Here is a 19783-nt window from a genome sequence, read left to right as displayed (position 1 = left end):
CCCCGATATCATACAAAAGTACTGATTTTTTTAAAATAGAACTTTAAACCTTTCACATGTCCCTTTCTTTTCTAAACGCCTTACAGATACCGAAATTATTAAACTGCAACTCTTCCTCACTCAGTATCAACATCCAGACTGAAGACTGTTGTTTACAGCATGCCCTGATTAGTCACTAGTCAAAAATGAACATGCTGAACATTTATCAAGTTCCAGTCAACAAAGCATTTCTTGGGACAAAAATTATATGGATACCTTCAAAAAACAGTGATGTAACCTTGTCTGTCAGAATCAGTCACCTTCTCTTTGTGCTTCCAGTCATTTATAATGCTAGAATTTATTTTTGGTAAATTACATGCAATTCCCATGAATGTATGGATTGGTTAAAAATTAGTGATTCATTGTTTTGTCTGTATTGAGTCACATTTCTGTCATGCTAGACTTCACAACTATCACACTATCAAAGATGGTGTATTACCCTCCTCATTAGCCCCAAAGAAAAAAACCCTTTCCTCTCAGTGGGGGCTTTGAAGGTTATTGAAAAGAGTCGTGTAAATACTGGGTATATGCGTGTGCGTGTATGTTGACGCCATACTCTCTCTGTTCTCAGGAGACGCTCTGCTGAGGCCTCAGCTGCTCAAGATGACGCCCTTCACCCTGGATAAACTGACCATTTCCCTCCAGCCTTCCCTGGAGAAGTTTGAGAGCCTTCTGTTGCAGCTCATCAATGCTGACTGCCAAAACACAGTAAGGCCAAGTCTTTGCAACCAGCACAATCATTTCACTTTTCATATGCCTTTGACACATTTTCTGCAGCCATAATAAAGTTTCTTGCGATGGCTATGTAATCATATTGGGGGATTTTTTTTTTTAAATATATAAAATCTTGCAGGATGCTACAGCTCTGACAGCTGAATTGCTTTTACAACTGAATAGAAATTCAGTGAGGAAAAACGAGCTCCAAGTGCAGACTGAGGGATGCATTCTGGTTTATCTACACTCTTAAAGCAGTGTGTCTTTTACCTTATCTTACATCCTACAGCATTTTCATGCATATTATACAGAATGTGTTTACAAGGGAGAACAAATTATCTCAACAAACAGTAAATAGCCCTGTCACTCTCCTATCTAGGCACACATACAATGCCTGAATATTATCTTGCGTACAATTCATCACTCTGAGGTTACTGTTTACCACACTTTTTAAAATTATAGATGGGCACAATGGCATTGACACACCTTTGCCAACACTGCTTTCTGGAGCTTGATGATTTCCTTGATCCCACTTTTCATTTCCTTGGCATACAAGCACAGGCCCACTTTACAGCTGCCACTGCCATTTAGGCCATATCCTTTGCAAAGTAGATCGAGCTTATCTGTTTTCTTTCCTTTTTCTTGTCTATAGCAACCCTGATGGTTAACCTTATTTGACAGGTGCAGCTTTGGACTACCAAATATATGTAAAGTGGCTGCACACTATCTGTTCACTTGAGCTTAAATGAGATGTGTCCTTGGGAGGGATGAGAATTGTTATGACAACGCTGTCCGTCATTGTAACCGTCTCACTGCTATTTGCTACTCCCGGGCTCGAATCCTCAAAGTCAAACGCAGGGCACTGCGAGTTGATTATGTTAAGCATATAGTCAACACTGGACCACCACCTGATAAATTCATGCTTAGCGTGTCAGAGATTGCATTTTCTCCTTGAATTTTTTAAAAATAAAACTGGCCTTTGCCTTTCTATTTGCTTATTTTAATTCATGTCTCAAAATGTTAAAGCTTGGCTCCATGAAGTACCTTAACTCATGAAAGCCCTCAGATTCATCCTCACTTATTCTCATCATGCCATTTTTCCCCCCGTCATTTTACTACTTTAATGTGTGATACCCTTCGCTTTTCTGTTATCACATCCTTGCCTTTTTGGCAAATCGGTGATTTTCAGCTATGAAGTCGGTGCTGTTTTGCCATGCAGCTCAGCTGAAGGAGCGCTATTAAGGTGAAATTTTACGAGTGTTTATATTTCAAAACAGGACTGCATAAAGTGCATTTTCCATCCCACCTTTGAATCTATTTGGAACATTTTACTTTTCTTTTCAGCTTTACTTCAATTATAACTGCCTCAGCTTAAGGATAACTGGAGGGTCCCGCACCACAACACTGAAAGTTGGTCTAAGTGGACATTACTAGTTAATCGATTGGGACTTCTTTTAATTTAGTTGACAATTAATCATAAGTTGGATGAATTGGGTGCTTTCCTTCTCATCAGGGCAATGTCTAGGTGACAGCAAGAAGTCTGGACTAACTAGAATGCTACCGCTAGGACAACCACTTAGCCAGACGCTCGGAAGTCAGAGCCAGAAACACTGAAGTTCCTGATCAAGTCTGTGTTTGCTTATGTTGTCTTTTGGGTTGGTTTGATGCTCTGAAACATTGAAGTGTGGCAAACATGTAAAGGATAGGAAATCAGGACGGGAACAAACACTTTTTCACACTGCAGAACATTCAAAATCTGTAAAAGCATTAATAAAAGCTTGTAGTTGATAAACGATGATGATTACCTTACTCTGCCTACTCTGTTGTACAAATATATAGAATGTCTAGTAATGTAGACGTAACTTTGGCTCAAAGTGATGTGTTCATCAGCCTTTTGAGCTGTTCAACTTATTTTCAAGCATTAAACAATTCAACTTTTATTCTTGCGTATGCAGTCAAGTCTTTCTGTGGATATGTGTATAACACCTTCTCTATATCCAAGTGCAGACAATGAAAAGTCAAGTACAAGTTTTGCTCCGTGAGCTAAGTGACATGTTAGCGTGAATAATTTTCTCTTTTTGGTATTCACAGCTCTTTCCTTCTTTATAGCTACTGCTGTATGACGGCATTCTCACGTCTGTGAGAAGTGTTAATACATGCAGAAGTCAGCTTGATTACAGCTTTTAATTAAAGTGTGGGTGTGTGTCTGTGTGTATATGCGACAGAAATAGCTAGAGAAGGAAAAAGGGTGTGTGCTTGATATGTGTGTGACCTTTAAACGTGTGACTCCGTCTGGATTGTCATCAAGCTGTCTACGAAGTGACGGTGACACCTCACCCGTCGACTCAGTTTTCCTGTTGTTTGGTGAATGTGCGTGCATGCAAGTGTTTGAGACCAACGTATGTGCTTACTCTGGTTACAAGGGAGAAATGGGGGTTTGGTGGTAAAAATGACCCTGGAAAAGGAGGCAGATGACTGTACAGCACAGCATGTGACGAATTCTTTGTTAGCTGTAGCTCCAAAAGTCTTCACGTAATGTCCCTATAAGTATTGCTATTTTCACATCCATTGACCAATCCAGCCTCTTTTATGATTCGCTTTCTCATACATTCTACACCCGAAGCGGACATGCATGTAATTTGAACTACTCTAGCTACTTCCCACACATTTATAGCTCACCTTTGTGAGCCTTAGACTGAGTTAAACTGCTGTCCTGAACCTCTCCAAACACACCGTAACCTCTTGTTAAAAACACTGGCCCAATTCACCTCCAGGGTTGCTCGAAAAAGCGTGCCATAGTGCACCAGCTTGAGCAAAGCCAGAGGGTTTATTACCTTCAATGACTTGTAGCACAACTGCTAACCTTCCGCCCCAATAAAATCTATTTCTCTTGATGAAAGCGCCAGAGCTATTGTCAGAATTTTTGTACCGTCGCAGCTTTTGATCAAAAGACCAGAGAGAACAGAAGTGGATGAAGAGGAGGAGGGGAGCAGGCAAGGACCAATGCCATGCTGCAGGCAGAACAAAACGCCTAAGGCTGATTTAATGAAACGAGAAAGAGTTTGGTAACAAAGCTCCAGGAAGTTTTCACTTGTACTGAAAGAGCAAAACTTGCTCCAAGTGGGACTGCCCCTGTGGATGTGCTACTATTAAAAAAAAAAAAAAAAAAAAAGACAAAGGAGGTTGAGCATTTCTGAAATGGGAGGCGTCTCGCACATTGTTCTCTGAGGACGGTTTGGCTGCCGGCTGGTCACCACTGTAACCAATGCAGTGTAAAGGAATGGGGCTTAATGGCATGGCTCACATCACACATCCATGGGATGCAGCTCTTTGTAATGACAAGATCCAGGCATTAGTGGAAACAAACTTCAAACAATTTTAGTCTCTATGAGCCAAACAAGACAGACGATGCGTTGCAGATTAGTGAGGAAAGATACATTTATTCACTTTTAACTATGTTATACTGTTTCTCTATATTATCTAGAGTTTCTAAATGTTTTAGAGAGATATTTAGTTAGTAGATCTAAGAATCTACAGCTGTGATTAATGCAGCATTTGGGTCTGCTGAATGTAGAGATTTGATATATGCTATATACATGAGCTGCTTCAAGGTTAAACAGTATGATCACCTGGAGTGAATATCACAGGTTTTACTCAAAACTTTAAAAAAAAACAAAAAAACAAAAAACGCAGTATGCTATCTAATCTTTAAAAATGAAATCAGAAAACTGATATAACAGTATAACATCAGTAATTGGTTGTAATGATATTTGTGTTATCTGTTTATTGTTTTGATTTTCATTCATATAATTACACAAAAATACGTAATGAGCATCTGCTAAATTTAGTAGTAGTTTTCAAGCCCTTACAGAGTCACATGTGTTTCTACTTTTTAAAGAGTAACACAAGTATTGTTGACATTTAACTCAGTCATTTACATCAGACAGATGAACATCATCCATCAACAATACCAATAAAAAAATAATACTTTAATCATCCGTTTTTTGAGGCTTCATCTTGCATTGTATTCCTATTATTACGGAGAGAAAACCAAAGGGGAATGACATGACTATTTGTAATCTGTTATTCTAAACTGTGTTGATGTCAAATTGTTATTAAGAGCAGATACTGACCATCGTTGTCAGTTTAGTTTCACTTTTGAACTTCCAATGGGTCGTCTGTGACAACGGCAGGTATAAACGGATAAAACCTGTTAGATTGACTTGATGGACACTGGGTTTATTTTTAATGTTAGAGAGTCCAGTTGAATTCCTCCAGAGCAAACCTGAACTCCCCAGATTTCTCTACTTCCTGTGTTATGGTGAAATTGCAGGTGATGTTAGGAACGTTGACTTTAACTTCAGACAGGTCCCTGCAACATCAAAGACATCCAAAAAAAAAAAAAAAAAGATGGACTTTGATGACATGAATTATGTTCAAAATTAATCTGGTGATGTAAACATGAAAAATAAACTATATTAAATAGACAGGTTATAACATCTCCATGAAAAAAAAAAAGTAGTTGGCTCCTGTGCCACGCTGTTTGAATATTTTCAAAATGGGATTTGATTTTGCCATGATGCAATACACATAAATGACTGGGGAAACATGAACTATGGGCAACATTCTCACATCTTAATTCATTCAGCTTTTTCTCTGTGATGAACAAGCTTACCATATGTACAACACTGTGTATACTATGCTTATTTTTGGTATTTTGTAGTAAATTGTTTTCATTACATGATCAAATAAACCTGCAGATATTCTCCTGCTTCTTCTGATGATGTCACAAACAAGGGTACGTAAAATAACCACAGTACTTCTGAGAACATCTATTTGTATTTTTGGGTGTATTTGTATACACCCAAAAATACACCTGCCTCAGACAGTATAGCCTCTGAGCTGTGTGTGAAAACATTACCTAGATTTGTAGATGACATGGCGAAGAGGAAAGTACATATGCAAGAGGTTTGAAAAGAGGAGCAATGCAAATGCGAGTGGCCAGATTGCAACATCGAGGATCTGCGATGAGCCAAGCTGGCATAAAAAAATGAGGTGGTTGAAAATTTGAAATGAAAGATGACTTTAAAATTTTGTACGTTTATCCAGAACTGCTGCATTACCGTCACATTACTCCTTTTAATAAAGCGTTCCACTACTTTTAAAAATTTGTAGTTACTTTTATCTGCTATATAGTTTTCTGTAGTTCAGTCTAAGTATTTTAAATTTTGAGCCTGAGCTGATTATCTATTTATTCTCCACCACCAAATCAAATGCTGGAAATTAAGTCGCAATCCAGTTTGTTGCTCTTTTGTCCTAAATTAGATGGACTAAAGCTAAAACCGTAATTAACTCGGGCATTACTGGTGTTTGGATCACCATGAGTCAGCCTCAGGTCAAGATGAAAGTGGTTGTGGACAAACATTATTTGTTAACTCTGTTATTAATAAGAAGAGGAACTGACCAACCTAAGATTACTAAAAACAAAATCTCAATCTATTAGTGTTACACTAGTGGAAATAAAGACAAATGAAGCCACACAAGCTCCATCTGCAGCTTAGAAGTTCACCTATCCTCAGATTTTTCTGTGGGATGTAGCTTCAAATTATTTGTGGAAAATGTTTTGTCTGTTGAATACATCTAACATATTTGAAGCAAAATGCAGTTTGGAAAGCTGAAATACCTAGCTCGATGTTACTTGACATGCTATTAGGTGGGATTTAAATAGCAGCCAATCCAGGAACAATTAATGCATGTTTAGCAATATTTGGTGTTTTTAAAGAAGGTTTCGAGTTATTACAGATTTTATTTAATAATGACTGTACCAGGCAGGTAAAAAAATATCACTTATACAAAACAAACATTTATATTTGGAAATGGTAAACTTTCTTCCAATAATGTATTATTAAACCTTTTTAAGGAGATAAATATATTTAACACATGCAGCTTGGAAGTTTATTTCTGTGTGGAACCAACTTTGCTGTGATCCGTTAGTCTCGTGGTTGTGCAATTTTACATATGCTGTGCAACATACTAGTCGAGAACAAATGGTCGGAAGCTGAACAGGAAACAGACTGGCAGCAGCACGACTGTGTTTGACTTAATAATTTTGGGCTGGAATTGTGTGTTTCAGCAGCAGGGCAACAATGATTTATCAGTGAGAGCTCAGTGCCAGTTAAAATTCGTTAAGGAGTGGGGGGAGTGGGAGGATGAGAGCAGCCTGCTAATGATGCTGCAACTGTTTCTTGCCATAGATGACTCATGCTCAATATGGGGGAGCTAATATCCAATGTGTGAGGAGCAACTCACTCCGTCTCTCACCAACTCACACTCTCATTGTCATGGTGACAGTAAAGACCTTAGTCCGGATGAGCAAAAATCTTTTTTTTTTTTTTTTTTCGATATTGTTGGCTTCACAAGTGTGCTTTGAATTGATTAGCATGTGGAAGGAGATATATTCACAGTCAGGCTCCTAGCCCAGATCGTGTGAGATCTATGATTGCTAAAACAATAAAAAAACAAAACAAAAAAAAACAAGGAGCTGTTGCCATTGTTTAGCATTTTTTTGTCAGAGCTACTTTCCGCAGTAAGATAACTACCTTGTTAATTGGCTTACGCAAAACTCATGTGGGGCATAATTTCACCTGCTTTGCTGCTTTTCTTGCTTTCTCTCTCATTCCAGTTGCCGTTTGCAGAGATATTATTACTTTTTACCTTATGATGATTTCAAAAACTACTGACAAGAAAACTCACTGAAAAACCGACTTCCGACTTCAAATGTTAAATAGAACCATTCACTAAAAGCCCTTTTAAAATTTTCACTGTTTTCTTTCTTAATAAGCTTTGAAATATTGTTAGCTGTTTGTTCCATCGATCCATTGCCTATACCTGCGTATCCATGCAGGGTCACCGTTGTCCATTTCAAGTGTTCGTCAGGTGAGAGACCCGGTGGACGGCCAGCTGCTCGTGCATCACAGGGCAGTTTTTCAGACTCGCAAATGAAAGTTTAAAAGTGTAGGATTTTTTAATTCTTCATAAATTTTGAACTGGAACCTTCTGAATAAGCATTTTATGTAAATAAAAACATCTTAAATCTTTGTATAGTCATAAACTGGAACTTGAAATTGCATAATTTCAACATATTCTTAGATTTGAAAGCAATCTAAATACTTTGTGTTCAAACACCTCATAATTTGCCAAATGCCCACTGTCACTACCAGTGTGTAATTATTTATTCATACAATTTTTAGGAGAAATGTTGGAATGAGTTGGAACATTTACTTATTTTATATTTACTTATGCTTCTGCCTTGTATTTGTTATTTTTAGCTCTTCCAACTATATCCCTACAGCATAACAACAACCAAAAACTTTATCTTTTGTTTTTTGTACTTTATTTAAAGATTATCTGTCGCCCCCACCTAACCACTCTTTCTAAAAAAAAGTTTCATCGACATCAGATACAATAATTTCCAGCAAGCGAGACTGTCATAAATCTAAGTTTGAACAATGTTATTAGTGTATTAGTTACACTAATACATCATTTATAATATTTTCCTAATAATAGTTCATCAGATGTGTTCTGGCAACCTTGGAGCTTGAATGATAGCTATACACCCCAATCCCACCTCGCCCAGCTCGTGATGTCACAATGTCCGTTTAGATGACACTATAAACTCACTTTTATTCTTATCGTGACTCTCAAGGCCACTAACTTTACTTTTTACACAAAGATAACTATGCACCAAGGCAAGACCTTTAATTATGCTCCACTGGTTTGTGTTATGTTTCTTGAACTTTGTTGATTCATGAATGCTAAACATTTTTAATAATCAAATCTTTTACACAGTTGGATTAGTTTGCTGCAGATCAAATTCTCCAGTCATATTTGATTTATTCCTCTAAGGCAGAGAGGTGTACGCTCAAATGCACATTACTGGGCACACCATGGCTTAGCATAAAACTCTCAACATATGATAGCATTGAGAAAAATACATTTGTTTCTAGGCCTTAATAAACATTTTTTTAAATGTGTAAAATATCTAATTGCTTTTATATTGAACAAACAATTATATATCGATTATAAGGCACAATGTCACAAGGGCTAAAGCAGTTTTCTTGTAACTTGATGATGAGTTCACTTCACAGCAATAGCCTGTGGAGTGGCAACATGTGAAACCAGCAGACCAGTAGAGCATCTTTGTGTTCTGACCAGCAGATTGTCTTTTACTGGAGAAAAGAGTAATATAAAATGGCAAAATACAACCTGTAGTATGTGTATTCTGAATAGCCAAACGGCAGCTTATTCCTGAACAAATGTAACGGAACACATTATTTATGTATTTTTATATATTTCTAATGGTAAGCATTTACATTTCTTTTAAATCATCACTAGAAACTAAAAATCAACAAACCTTTTGGAAGACATGTTTTAAATGAAATAACCAAATGCACATTAAAGATAAAATCTTCACAACAAAATCTAGCCTGAGCGCTGGAAAATTAAGAGTTGTGATCATCCTACATGTCCCTCCAGGGACACCTTTCATCCGCACACAGGTGTGGATAAAAGGCATGGATAATTAGGATAATGAACCTTATTCACAACCCACAGGCTGCAACAGTGCCAATGGCCCTTGGAGATACAGAGGGTCAAATTGCTCTTTGTGCCTTTATATGACTCACTGAAAGGTCTGATCAATTCTCCAAACCTGAAATGACATGAAATGGGCAGTGGACCACAAAACATGTTTGTTGTAAGGTGACCAGTTTGTTATACATACATTATAAATAACTCATTGACAAGATTTAAATACGTTAATGTCTTACAGCCCAAAGAATTTATTTAAATGTAACTTTACTGAAGGTATGGATGGTCAAACATTTTGCTATCCTGACCCTTGTTCTCTGTTGTGAGCATTTAGGAGAACTTTCCCACTCATTTAATTCCATTGCCATAAAGGTATTAGCTTTTCTGAAATTTTCCAAGAATGTACTTTCATTTATTTCAAATCTTTTTGTTTTTGTTTTTATAAACTCTCATTTCATTTTTCAGCAGTTCCATTACATTGCTATTGTCTCTCTCTAAATTAGTTTTGCTTACTAATGTGTCACCCTCTTTTTCCCCCCACCTGCCTCACTTAGCAATTGGAGCAGTAAATTGCATCTAAAACAAGCTTTGTTCATAAGATGTAATCTCCTGATTGTATTATGTGCCATTTGAAACTTTAGAGTACTTCAGTTTTTAAAACAAAAGTGGAACGATGCAAGAGACACTAACCACTGTTGCTCTTTTCAGCCTGTAGATCAGCCACAATGTCTTTTTCTGGTGTTGTTCCAGCATATTTTCTTTCATATATTTTAATGGTTTTTTTGGCACTACTGGCCTACATTCATTAGTAGCTTGACAGAAAAAACGGCAGAGAGAGAAGGGAAGTACATCTAGTACATCCAGGGACGGGAATCGACCCTTGGACAGCTGTGTTGTGGACTGTAACCTATGTGTGGTGTACACTCTACCACTGATCCACCTGATGATTATATTAGTTTTGTTGAAGGAATATTTGTAGAAGGCATATTGCATGTATTAGAGTAAGACTTGTTGTCATTGCAGTACACAACCAGGAGATTAATAGTGTATTAGTAAAGCAATAATTTTTTTCATTTAAAATAGTTTCATTTAGAAAATAGTTTCCTATGTCATTCTACTTCCTCTCACCTTATAGTATAAACACGTATAAACACGTATAAACATGTCACTTAGCAATTGGTTATTGCTAAGAATAACCAATTTTGAGAGTTCTTCATCCAGTAGCAGCATCCACACTGAAGAGCGTTGCTGTCAGATTGACCCGGTAGTGCTTATGTGAGCTGCCTTTTTTGAATGGAAAAACTGACTGGAAAAGTCTTTTGACGTTTGAGCGCAGCAACTCACGAAGAACCAAAACCGCAAATACTTGAACACTTAGAACCACCAAACATGGCTTAAGGTTGATTAATAAGTACAGTGCAAAATGTCTGAGCCCTAAGCTAATATCTAAACACCAACCAACAGCTCTGTGGCAAGGTATATCAGCGTCTCAAGTTTCATTTCTGTTTGAATGGCAAATAGGTCCACTGTGTAGTATGTTATATCAAGTATAGGCTGAGGTCCAAAATTAGCTTGTGCAACTTCTATCCCAAGTTGAGCAATTCAAGTTGTAGTTACTGACATATCAAACACATGAATAAAAACAAATTAAATAAAGGACCTGTGTAAATGAGAAAAAAAGTGAGGGGCACACCCCTGATCCACCGGTGTATTCATCACTTTGAGAATTCCCTCTTCAGTGACTACAGAAATGGAGTATAATTTAACTTTGGGGCCATTTCATTGTTCCTGTAAGCTTCTTAGCCCTAAAATATTCATATTCCAGGCAAGGGAGGAAGAAATCTGTGACGACAGCAGACAGAGGCAAGAAGGGGAAGAAAGAGGATAGTGTGCAAGATAGGTAGAGAGAGGGAGAAACTGACAGAGTGAGGAAAAAGGGAGCAATGAAATAAATGAAAAAGGAACTTTCAAGAAAAGAGGGACAGAAGGAGCAGAAAACAGCATTTTAACGGATGTCTCCAAAACAACTTTTTCCCCTGTCTTTCTTTTATTTTTTCTCTGACACACTTCATGACAGACCTGTCCAACAAAAGACAAACCCATTTGCCTGTCATCCTTCACAGACTGCAGTGAAGGGAAATAGTGAGCGCAGACAATCTGTGGAAATATACACCATCATTATGATGTGAATGTCACTGAAAGCAATTATTTACAGATATCCTGTCACACTTGTGCTGATAGCTGCAACTCTGTCACAGCGAGACTAAAGGCGGTATAACATCTTAACTCTATAAAGCTTAGTTACATCAGCTGCATGATGCAAAATAAAACACCACAATCTGACATAACAATGGACAAGATGAGCTTTACTTATTGTTCTGTGCACAAGGTGTTCCATATACATAAATACTTAACATATGCGTGGCACGATGTTCATGTTATATATATCAATGACAGCTACATTACACAAGCAAAAGCGCGTGCTTCAAAACATTTAATACTTGAAGCCAAACGCAACATGATGTGGAGCTGATATTTTCAACTGACTTCTGCATTTTGTGTTATTGGTTGATATAATTAGCCTGGCTGACGTTGCCAAAAGTTCTCATCGGTATATATGTGTATACCCAAAGTAAAGCAGTCTTGGGTCAGTTCACCCCTTCACTAATTCAGCAAAACAGCAGTAATGAGCAGTCAAAATACTTCACACCATTTTTATTCTCTCCATCTTTTGTGCTTCCTCAAATACCTTGTGAATACTGAAAATGGCTAACTTTCACTCTTCTTATACTTACAACCTCCACACAAAAAATGTTGTTTGCTTATTTCTGGGTGCGTCTTTACTATTTTCAGTTTAGTTTATTCTGGTCATATCAGATCAGTTAGTTGTGTTGCTGAAAAGTCAACCTGCACAATTAAGTCTTTGAACATGAATGAAAACAAACAGATGTCTGTATGAAAACTGCTGCTTTATTGCTTTTATCAACACATTTATTCATCTGCATTAGAGCAGAAGCACTTAAGAGCCAGATGAACAATTTAAGTCTGAGATAACAGGCATGCAAAGAAAATTCGCTTTACATGGAAAATATCTGCTATTGACCTTCCTAATTGTACCAATATCTTTAAAATAAATATTCATAAATTAGATTAGACAATTAAACTCGCCACATTTAAAAATATATATATAATAATGTTTGTATGATAGTAATTAAATGTCAGTTTTCAGTTTACAGATCCGATAGGCACATTCTAGTTTCTTTTTTCAAGTGGGCATGATGGGTCATAAATGTAATGGTAATTATTGTTGCAGTACTCTTATGAGTTCAAGTATGACCACAATGGCAGACTGATAAATTAAGTAAAATGCTGATTAAAATCAGCTCAAATTGTTTCACTAAGCATTGGACAAATGGAAAAAAAGCTTTTACTGTTTGAGGTTAAAATCTCTTCCAAAGTAGACTAAAATCCAATACTATACACACAGACACACACGCACGCACACACACACACCTCTAGAGATTTTAGTTATTCAAAGCGATGACGTGAATATGTAAATCGGTTTGCAGAGAAATCATGATTATGTTTATGTAGACTTTGTACGCAATATTTACTTGTTTTAGGTAACTATAATGTAACGATACCACCTGCAGTTTCTGATGCATCCTCATTTGTTCTTGTAACTCTGCGATCGATTAAGGCATCAGCCTGTGTGAGCAAACTAAAACGGTTATATAACCTGCCCTAAAGTCAAATTACAGCCGGGATGATTCAAAATGTATCAGGAATGCTGTTAAATTGATGTAAAACATATTGCAGTACTTATCAAGCATAGTTGCACAGAATACCTCAAACACATAATAAAAGCAAGGCAGTTGATAGTTTTGAATATATACAGTATATGTAACCAAAATAATCATATATTGAAATAAAATATCACATTTGTGGTTAGGAATTGGGTTGTTTTTTTTTTTTTTTTTTTTTTTTTTTTTTCCAGACAGGATAAAAAGGCTAGGATTTGACAAGAACCTTAATCTCCCATAACCAAACAGAAAATGTCATGAGTTGTCGAGCTTTTGTGCAGCTTGGCTTTAGAAGAAATTAAAAATACAAACGGTGGGTGTAGGTTGTAAAAAGGATGAGATGAGGATAAAGTCAAGCGTTGCATAGATGTAACCTGAGAAGAACAGTAAGTAGTTAGGCATGTGGGCTGTTTGGTATCCAGGCAAGCTAGGCTGCTGCTCCTGCTGTTGCTGCTTTAAAAGAAAACCCCCGTCTGAATTGATATGCTAATTTGATTGAGAAGGTGTGGGTGGATATGGAGAAGGTTTTAAGCTGCTAGGGGGACTGAGAGCGAGAATGACAATGGAAAGAGAAAAGGCAAGTGGGAGTAGGAGACATTATAGGGAGAAGAACACCAAAATGAAACAAATAGGAAGGAGTAGGAACGAGAGGCGAGCATATGGTGTCTTTGCGTTTCAGGGTTAGACAGTTTGCAGTCAGCCAGTGTACAACTGTCACTCACTTAACAAATAGCAGCAAGTGTGTAGTCCCTCGCTACAATTACTTGATACACAGGCCTTCTCAGAATCAGATTGTGATTTACATGTGTTCTGTACGCTTCAGTGATCAGATGAAAGCATCAATGCAAGGAAAATGCATCAATGGATGTTTAACTAGGCCTTCAGCAGCAGTTAAAGAGAATGACTGTCAATTTTCTCAGCTTGAAGGCTGTCTGTACAGGTGAATTTATAAAATATACATCATTGACAGGCTCATTTATTTTAGTAATTCAGCTCTGAAAGTACAACACATTATTTGAGTTCATTATGTAGTGATAAAGTTTTACATTTATCTTTGGTCATTCAAATGATTTTGACCCACAACTAATGAAATTGCATTATTCAGTTCCTTGGAAATTAACATGTGACATAATATCAGTCAAAGGGACTTTTAAATGCAAACCTATTGAAAAATATGTCCATGTACTTCACCATGATTTGCGGCTTCGGTCCAACAAGGCATGGAGACAATAATATTTGTGGCTAAGCTAATGGGCTAAGCTTCTCTACATTATTTTCCTCTTGAACATGCTGTGTAGGTTTTCTAAATGTTAAACTATTTAAAATCATTTAATATTTAATAGCATATTTTCAGTCTCAATAAACAAATATCAAAATTTAAGCATTTATAGTGCGGTCCTGAGCCTTAATACATTTCAGTAAGCATTCTTAATAGACCTTTGCATCTTTGTCAGAAGTTTTACTTTATCTCTCGGCAAACCACTGCTATTACCAACTAATTCAACATTTCAGCAAACAGATTTTCTTGTCCACAGAAAGTCTTTACTTAAAAATTGCTCGCTCCTCTATAATTGCGGCTCATGGAGTTCAAAAGTTGTACAAGGCCCCTTGACTGCCAGTCTGCAGGGGAAGAAAACACAATAAGCTGACAGTAGCATGAGGACATGATTGGACATGGAGTTTCTAGTTTTCTTTTAGTATGCCTTCATAAAAAATAAGAGTTAAACTTTTTTTTTTTGCTTTACTCACACCATCAGATACATATTTTTTAAAAAGCCATTTTGTTTGAATGTACCAGTGAATGTGATATTACAAAAGAAAGGATTAATGATATATATTTAATTCTCGCAATTTAATTGGCTTTTTTTTTTTTTTTTGCTAAAATAAAGGCTACAATTGCAAGTTGCTGCTGCTTCTGCTGTCTTTTCTCCTTTACAGTATTTTCTAGAAAGCAAGATAGAGAGATTTCTCCGTTGCCCCAAAATCTGTGACGAGAGGCATAGTTGGCTTGAAGTGTTTTTTTTAAAGGGATGTAAAAGTAGGCTTTTTTTTTAAGCTTTATCTGATGTTATAATATCTCCTCATCACAAGCACACCTGGTATTGCTTGTATCCTTTCAGGAATCCATGAATTTCCTCTGGCGGTCCTCTGAGGTGCCGAATTACTTACTCTCACTTAATACCGCATATTACCCTAGAGTTGCAGTCTCCTACACTCCTCGTTCACTCAGCTCCTCTAGACTAGCGGCAGCGGCAGTGAGCAAATACCTGGTGGAACTGCTCCTCTGCAGAGCTTATCATACAAACTACTTTTCAGTCCAATGCTCCTAAGAACAGTTGTAAATTACGTAATGGAGGAACATTGTTGTGATGACGTGTTGAATGTGGCGTGTCGGAAAGAGTATGAGCTTCTTAAAGAGATATGTCGATTTCAAGGTATCAAATTGGAAAATTAAATTTCTTTTAAGTTATGTTTGATGTATGCAGCATTTTCATAACAACTGAAGGTAACTTAGTCATTTAATGGTGCTCTGAAATGACACTCTGTGCCTGGAAAATACATATCACCCCCCCCTTTAAATCTTTAGTTGGGGTTAAGATCAAATCTCCATCAGAGACTCAATTTTCTTTATGAGCATGACATTGAACACTAGACAATAATCTTGTTGAAATCAACAAGATCATCCACATGCACTGTTCATGTCAACTGCTTTAGCTTTGGGTGTGTGATAACCCAATTGTGATCTTCTCTGTTTCTTAGAAACAACCTGAACCTGAGGATGCCCAACGAACGGTTGTCATTCAAGAACGGAGGCTTCACGTCGGAGTGCACAATGGCTGGTGTTTCCTTGATAAGCCCCAAGTGGTGGTCCTGGAGCCCGTTGCAGCAGGAATCAGAGGCCGAACAGACAGCACCTCTAAGAAGAGCACGCTGGTCAAGGACAGGTGAGCAGGAGTTACACATGTATATGTATAGTAGAGCTGTAGCTGTAGGCTGCAGAGGATGGAGAAGCAAAACTCTGATGTCAGACAAGATCTGCAGATGTGCAAAAATAGTTTTTGGCGTGCTTATTTTTATGGTATTTCATCAGCTTCTCCAAGCACTGTTCTTTTTGCTGATCGAGAAATGATTGAAAGTTTATTTAATAAAGTCAGCAAAAAGATTTATAGTTGAAGAAAGCTTGCTAGGCATTAATGTCATTTGAGTATAATATTGGCTCATATCAGGGCAAAGTGCTATTCCTGGTGTCCGTTTCTGCTGTCTCTTCTCTGGAACTGCAGAGCACACTATATTTTTGCTTTACATGCTGTCCTTTGTATATCTAGATGACTGGGACAATTTTTATTCTTTTTTGAATTTGAATTTTTTTCTGCGGTTGGATTGATAGCAGGGTTATGTAGAAATGTTCCTCATCTAAATGAAATAGTCAAAATACATGTGCATTGTAGAAGTGCTCCCACACCTCAAAGTTTTTCACATTTGGTCATTTTAAAGCTAGAAACTTGTGCAAAATTATACGTATGTGGTAGACACACAAAAAGTTGTCCATAATTAGAAAGTGAAGGAAAACTATGCATGATTTTTGCCAAAAATTATGGAAAGGGTGTCATGCATTTGTCTTGAACTCAGCTAAATTAATACTTTGTAACTTCTTATGACTTTTTGAAAATAATTTCTTGCCACTCTTCCTTAGATGCCAGAATTGTTGATGGAATAAACAGTGAAGTTCAGTGAGATGCTCAAAGCGTGGGATCTAGTATTGCTTGAAACTTCCCCACTAATCTCTCCCTAAACTTACTTGTGTTGTTCCTTGGTCTTCATAACGCTGCTCTTTAATGTTTTCTAAAAAAAAAAAGAAAAAAACCTTAGACCTTCACAAAATCACAAAATGTCTGGATTTATACAGAGAATAAATCAAACATTTGGATTGTATTTAGTAAATAGGCAACATCTGAGGGCAGCTGGTTGCACTGGATTTCCTTTTTAGGGTTATTATGGTAAAGGAGGAAAACAGCATGCCACATATCATTTTTTTTAAACCATTTTGAGTGAGAACCAGGAATAGTTTTCTTCTCCTTCATAATAAGATTCATCTTTATGTTGCTCAATCACGTAAAATCCCAATAAAACACACTGAATTTCCTGATTATGACAAATTGTGGAAGATGTATGAATACTTTTACAAAGCAAAGGTGCTATCATCGCCTCATAACTGATCACATTAATACAGACCTGCTCATAGGTCACATTATTTTAATGCTTGTCTGCTTTAACCAGACTTGGACAGTTTTTAATGGTCACAAATTGAAGTGTATTATTGTCATGGTGAAAACTGTAAAGTCTTGCTCAAATAGCAGTTTTTACTGCTGTCTACTCTCAAACCCTGGGATGTCCTAAACAGCTTTTGTTGCAGAGTTTGATGGCCAATAAAAGCCTGCTGTTGCATCGTTGCAGTCCTCCACTCCGTAATGCTCTTCTTTGCTGCATCCAGAGGCAACAATGGCAAAAAAAGAAGGAAATGAATGATGAAATCCAGTCAGTAGAGTTTCAGTACATCCATTGAAACCAAACTAAGAACAAAATGTAGAAAAAAAAATGTGAGAAGTGTGAAAACAGATTGCGTTCCCCAGCTCAGATAAAAGGTTTGGCAAATTTTTCTAATGTCTTCTTCTGGCTTTCCAAATAAATTTGCATAAATGAAGAATCCTTTTGTTTATGCACGTCCTCCTCCCGCCAGTATAGCTCATTACCTGCACCTCCTCCACACAACAGCTATATCATCTGTGTCAAGGGCATAATTTAAGATATGCTTTTTTTTTTTTTGTCTCTGGTGAATAATGCTGCAATTAGCAGTTACCTCCTAAGCAAAGTTAGTTAATATTTGTTTGTTGGATTTATTCAGGTAATTCCCTGACCAAACTGACCATTTGATGAGGAAACAGAAAAATCTTTCTGCTGCAGAAGCAGGTGCAAGAATTCAGTGTCCACACACTTTAGCTACTTACTTTGCAGTTTAATTCATTATTAAATACTAAATAAATTTTTAGTGCCACAACAGAATTTGAACAAGGCAATAGTAGATCAGAGCCTGAGCTCATGAATCTTATAAGATTTAGTAAACTCAGCATTGAATTTAAAATAATTCTCATGTTTCAGAAAGTCTTTGTTGTGTAATTTTAACAGCTTGATATATATAATATATATACTACATCATCTTTGACCTACATGAAACAACTTTATTTTTCACACCAATATTTCCTGATAATTATGTAACGGTTCAGAAGAAATGCTTTGGCCTTTGAGTCTTATTGAGACCACGAAAAAGTCAATGTCAACCTTTCCGAACCGGGTGTTGTGATGTAAGGTTATCAATCCACTCAGTGAAAGGAAATCTCATCTCTGGCTCTCGGCACAATGCATTCTGAAATCTCATAAATATTTTAGGAGTAACTGTTTTTCTTAATTCATCATGTTTCTATGTTTTGGGAGTTTTTTTTCAACGTAGAAATGTGATTGCATGTTCCAAATGAGGTTACTGAAAACACTTTTGAAAATAAGTACACCAAAGTGTGGAAAATATGTTTTTGTATGTTAAATGTTAAAACTTGGGTAAATGTTTACCTCCAGAGGTTTTACATGTTAATACACAATATAGATCTTAAAATGCCTGTTTTACTGTATTTCATGTTTCACATGTAAATCACTTGTAATCTAATGGGTTTCACAGGTAAATTTATATGTTCTTCACACATTAAACCTTACAGCTATTCAAAAGTCTTGTGTTTAATGTATGCAAAGCAAGTATAATCATGTTTCATATATCTCGTTATATTAAGACATGAACATTTTCATGAGCTTTATCACATTTTCGCGTTTCAATTTCCAATTATTTTGCACATGTACAGAATTAAATTCATGTGTAATGACCTGTTGACACAGGTTCTGCACGTGTGAATTTCATGCATTTTTCCTGTAGGCTCCTCTGATTTGTGGCTGAATTTCTACCAGCTGTCCAGAAACGGCACATTTTCTCTGTTAGGTTTTGCATTGCAGCTCACTTTGTTCAGAATACACTAGCTGTCCCCAGAAACCCACAGTCGCTGCTCTGGTGACGGCACAAACCTCTTGGCTCACACAAATAGAAGCTCCTATTAATGAGTTGTGTGTGGGTGCATCAGTGAGCCTTTAAGGAGCAGGTCTGAAAATTTTTAATAACTTTTTTCTTTCAGAAATATTGGGAATATCTGTCATGACAGTCTCTTAAATATTTTTATTCTGTGGGTAAGTCTTTCACATTTTCCTACTCTACCCACAAATATATAAAAAAAATTATTACGTTTCTGTGCTGCCCCTTTTCAAAATAACACAAATGAGAATATTTCTGATAAGTATTCTGTTTTGAAGCAGATTTGATAACGTGGAGGTTCAGGTTTCGTTTGTGAACATAAAGTTCACGGTTGAAGGTCACAGTTCCTTTCTGGTTTCTATATGATGCCCTAACTCTGCTATCTTTCATTGCTCGAAGTTCGTCCTTTCTTAATTATACCTACTGTGAATGGCGTTAGGAAATGTGGTTGTGCTGACAGCACTGTCTCCAAAATACCTAATTGGTTGAAAACATAACACTGTTCGCCCAC

At 36.9% G+C, this 19783-nt stretch overlaps 1 protein-coding gene across 7 annotated transcripts in view; it reads left to right on the top strand.

Annotated features, from left to right (window-relative positions):
* Positions 1 to 19783, top strand: part of nphp4 (nephronophthisis 4) — a 186277-nt gene that overhangs the window by 41894 nt on the left and 124600 nt on the right. For all 7 annotated transcript variants that reach the window (XM_016681299.1, XM_007571219.2, XM_016681301.1 and 4 more), the window contains 2 exons: positions 611 to 747; positions 15906 to 16090. In XM_016681299.1, coding sequence (XP_016536785.1) covers positions 611 to 747; positions 15906 to 16090 — 322 coding nt within the window. The remainder of the gene's footprint in view (positions 1 to 610; positions 748 to 15905; positions 16091 to 19783) is intronic.

Source organism: Poecilia formosa, unplaced genomic scaffold, assembly GCF_000485575.1.
Source record: "Poecilia formosa unplaced genomic scaffold, Poecilia_formosa-5.1.2 Scaffold276, whole genome shotgun sequence".
Classification (NCBI taxonomy): Eukaryota; Metazoa; Chordata; class Actinopteri; order Cyprinodontiformes; family Poeciliidae; genus Poecilia; species Poecilia formosa.
This window is presented reverse-complemented; position numbering and strand designations above follow the sequence as displayed.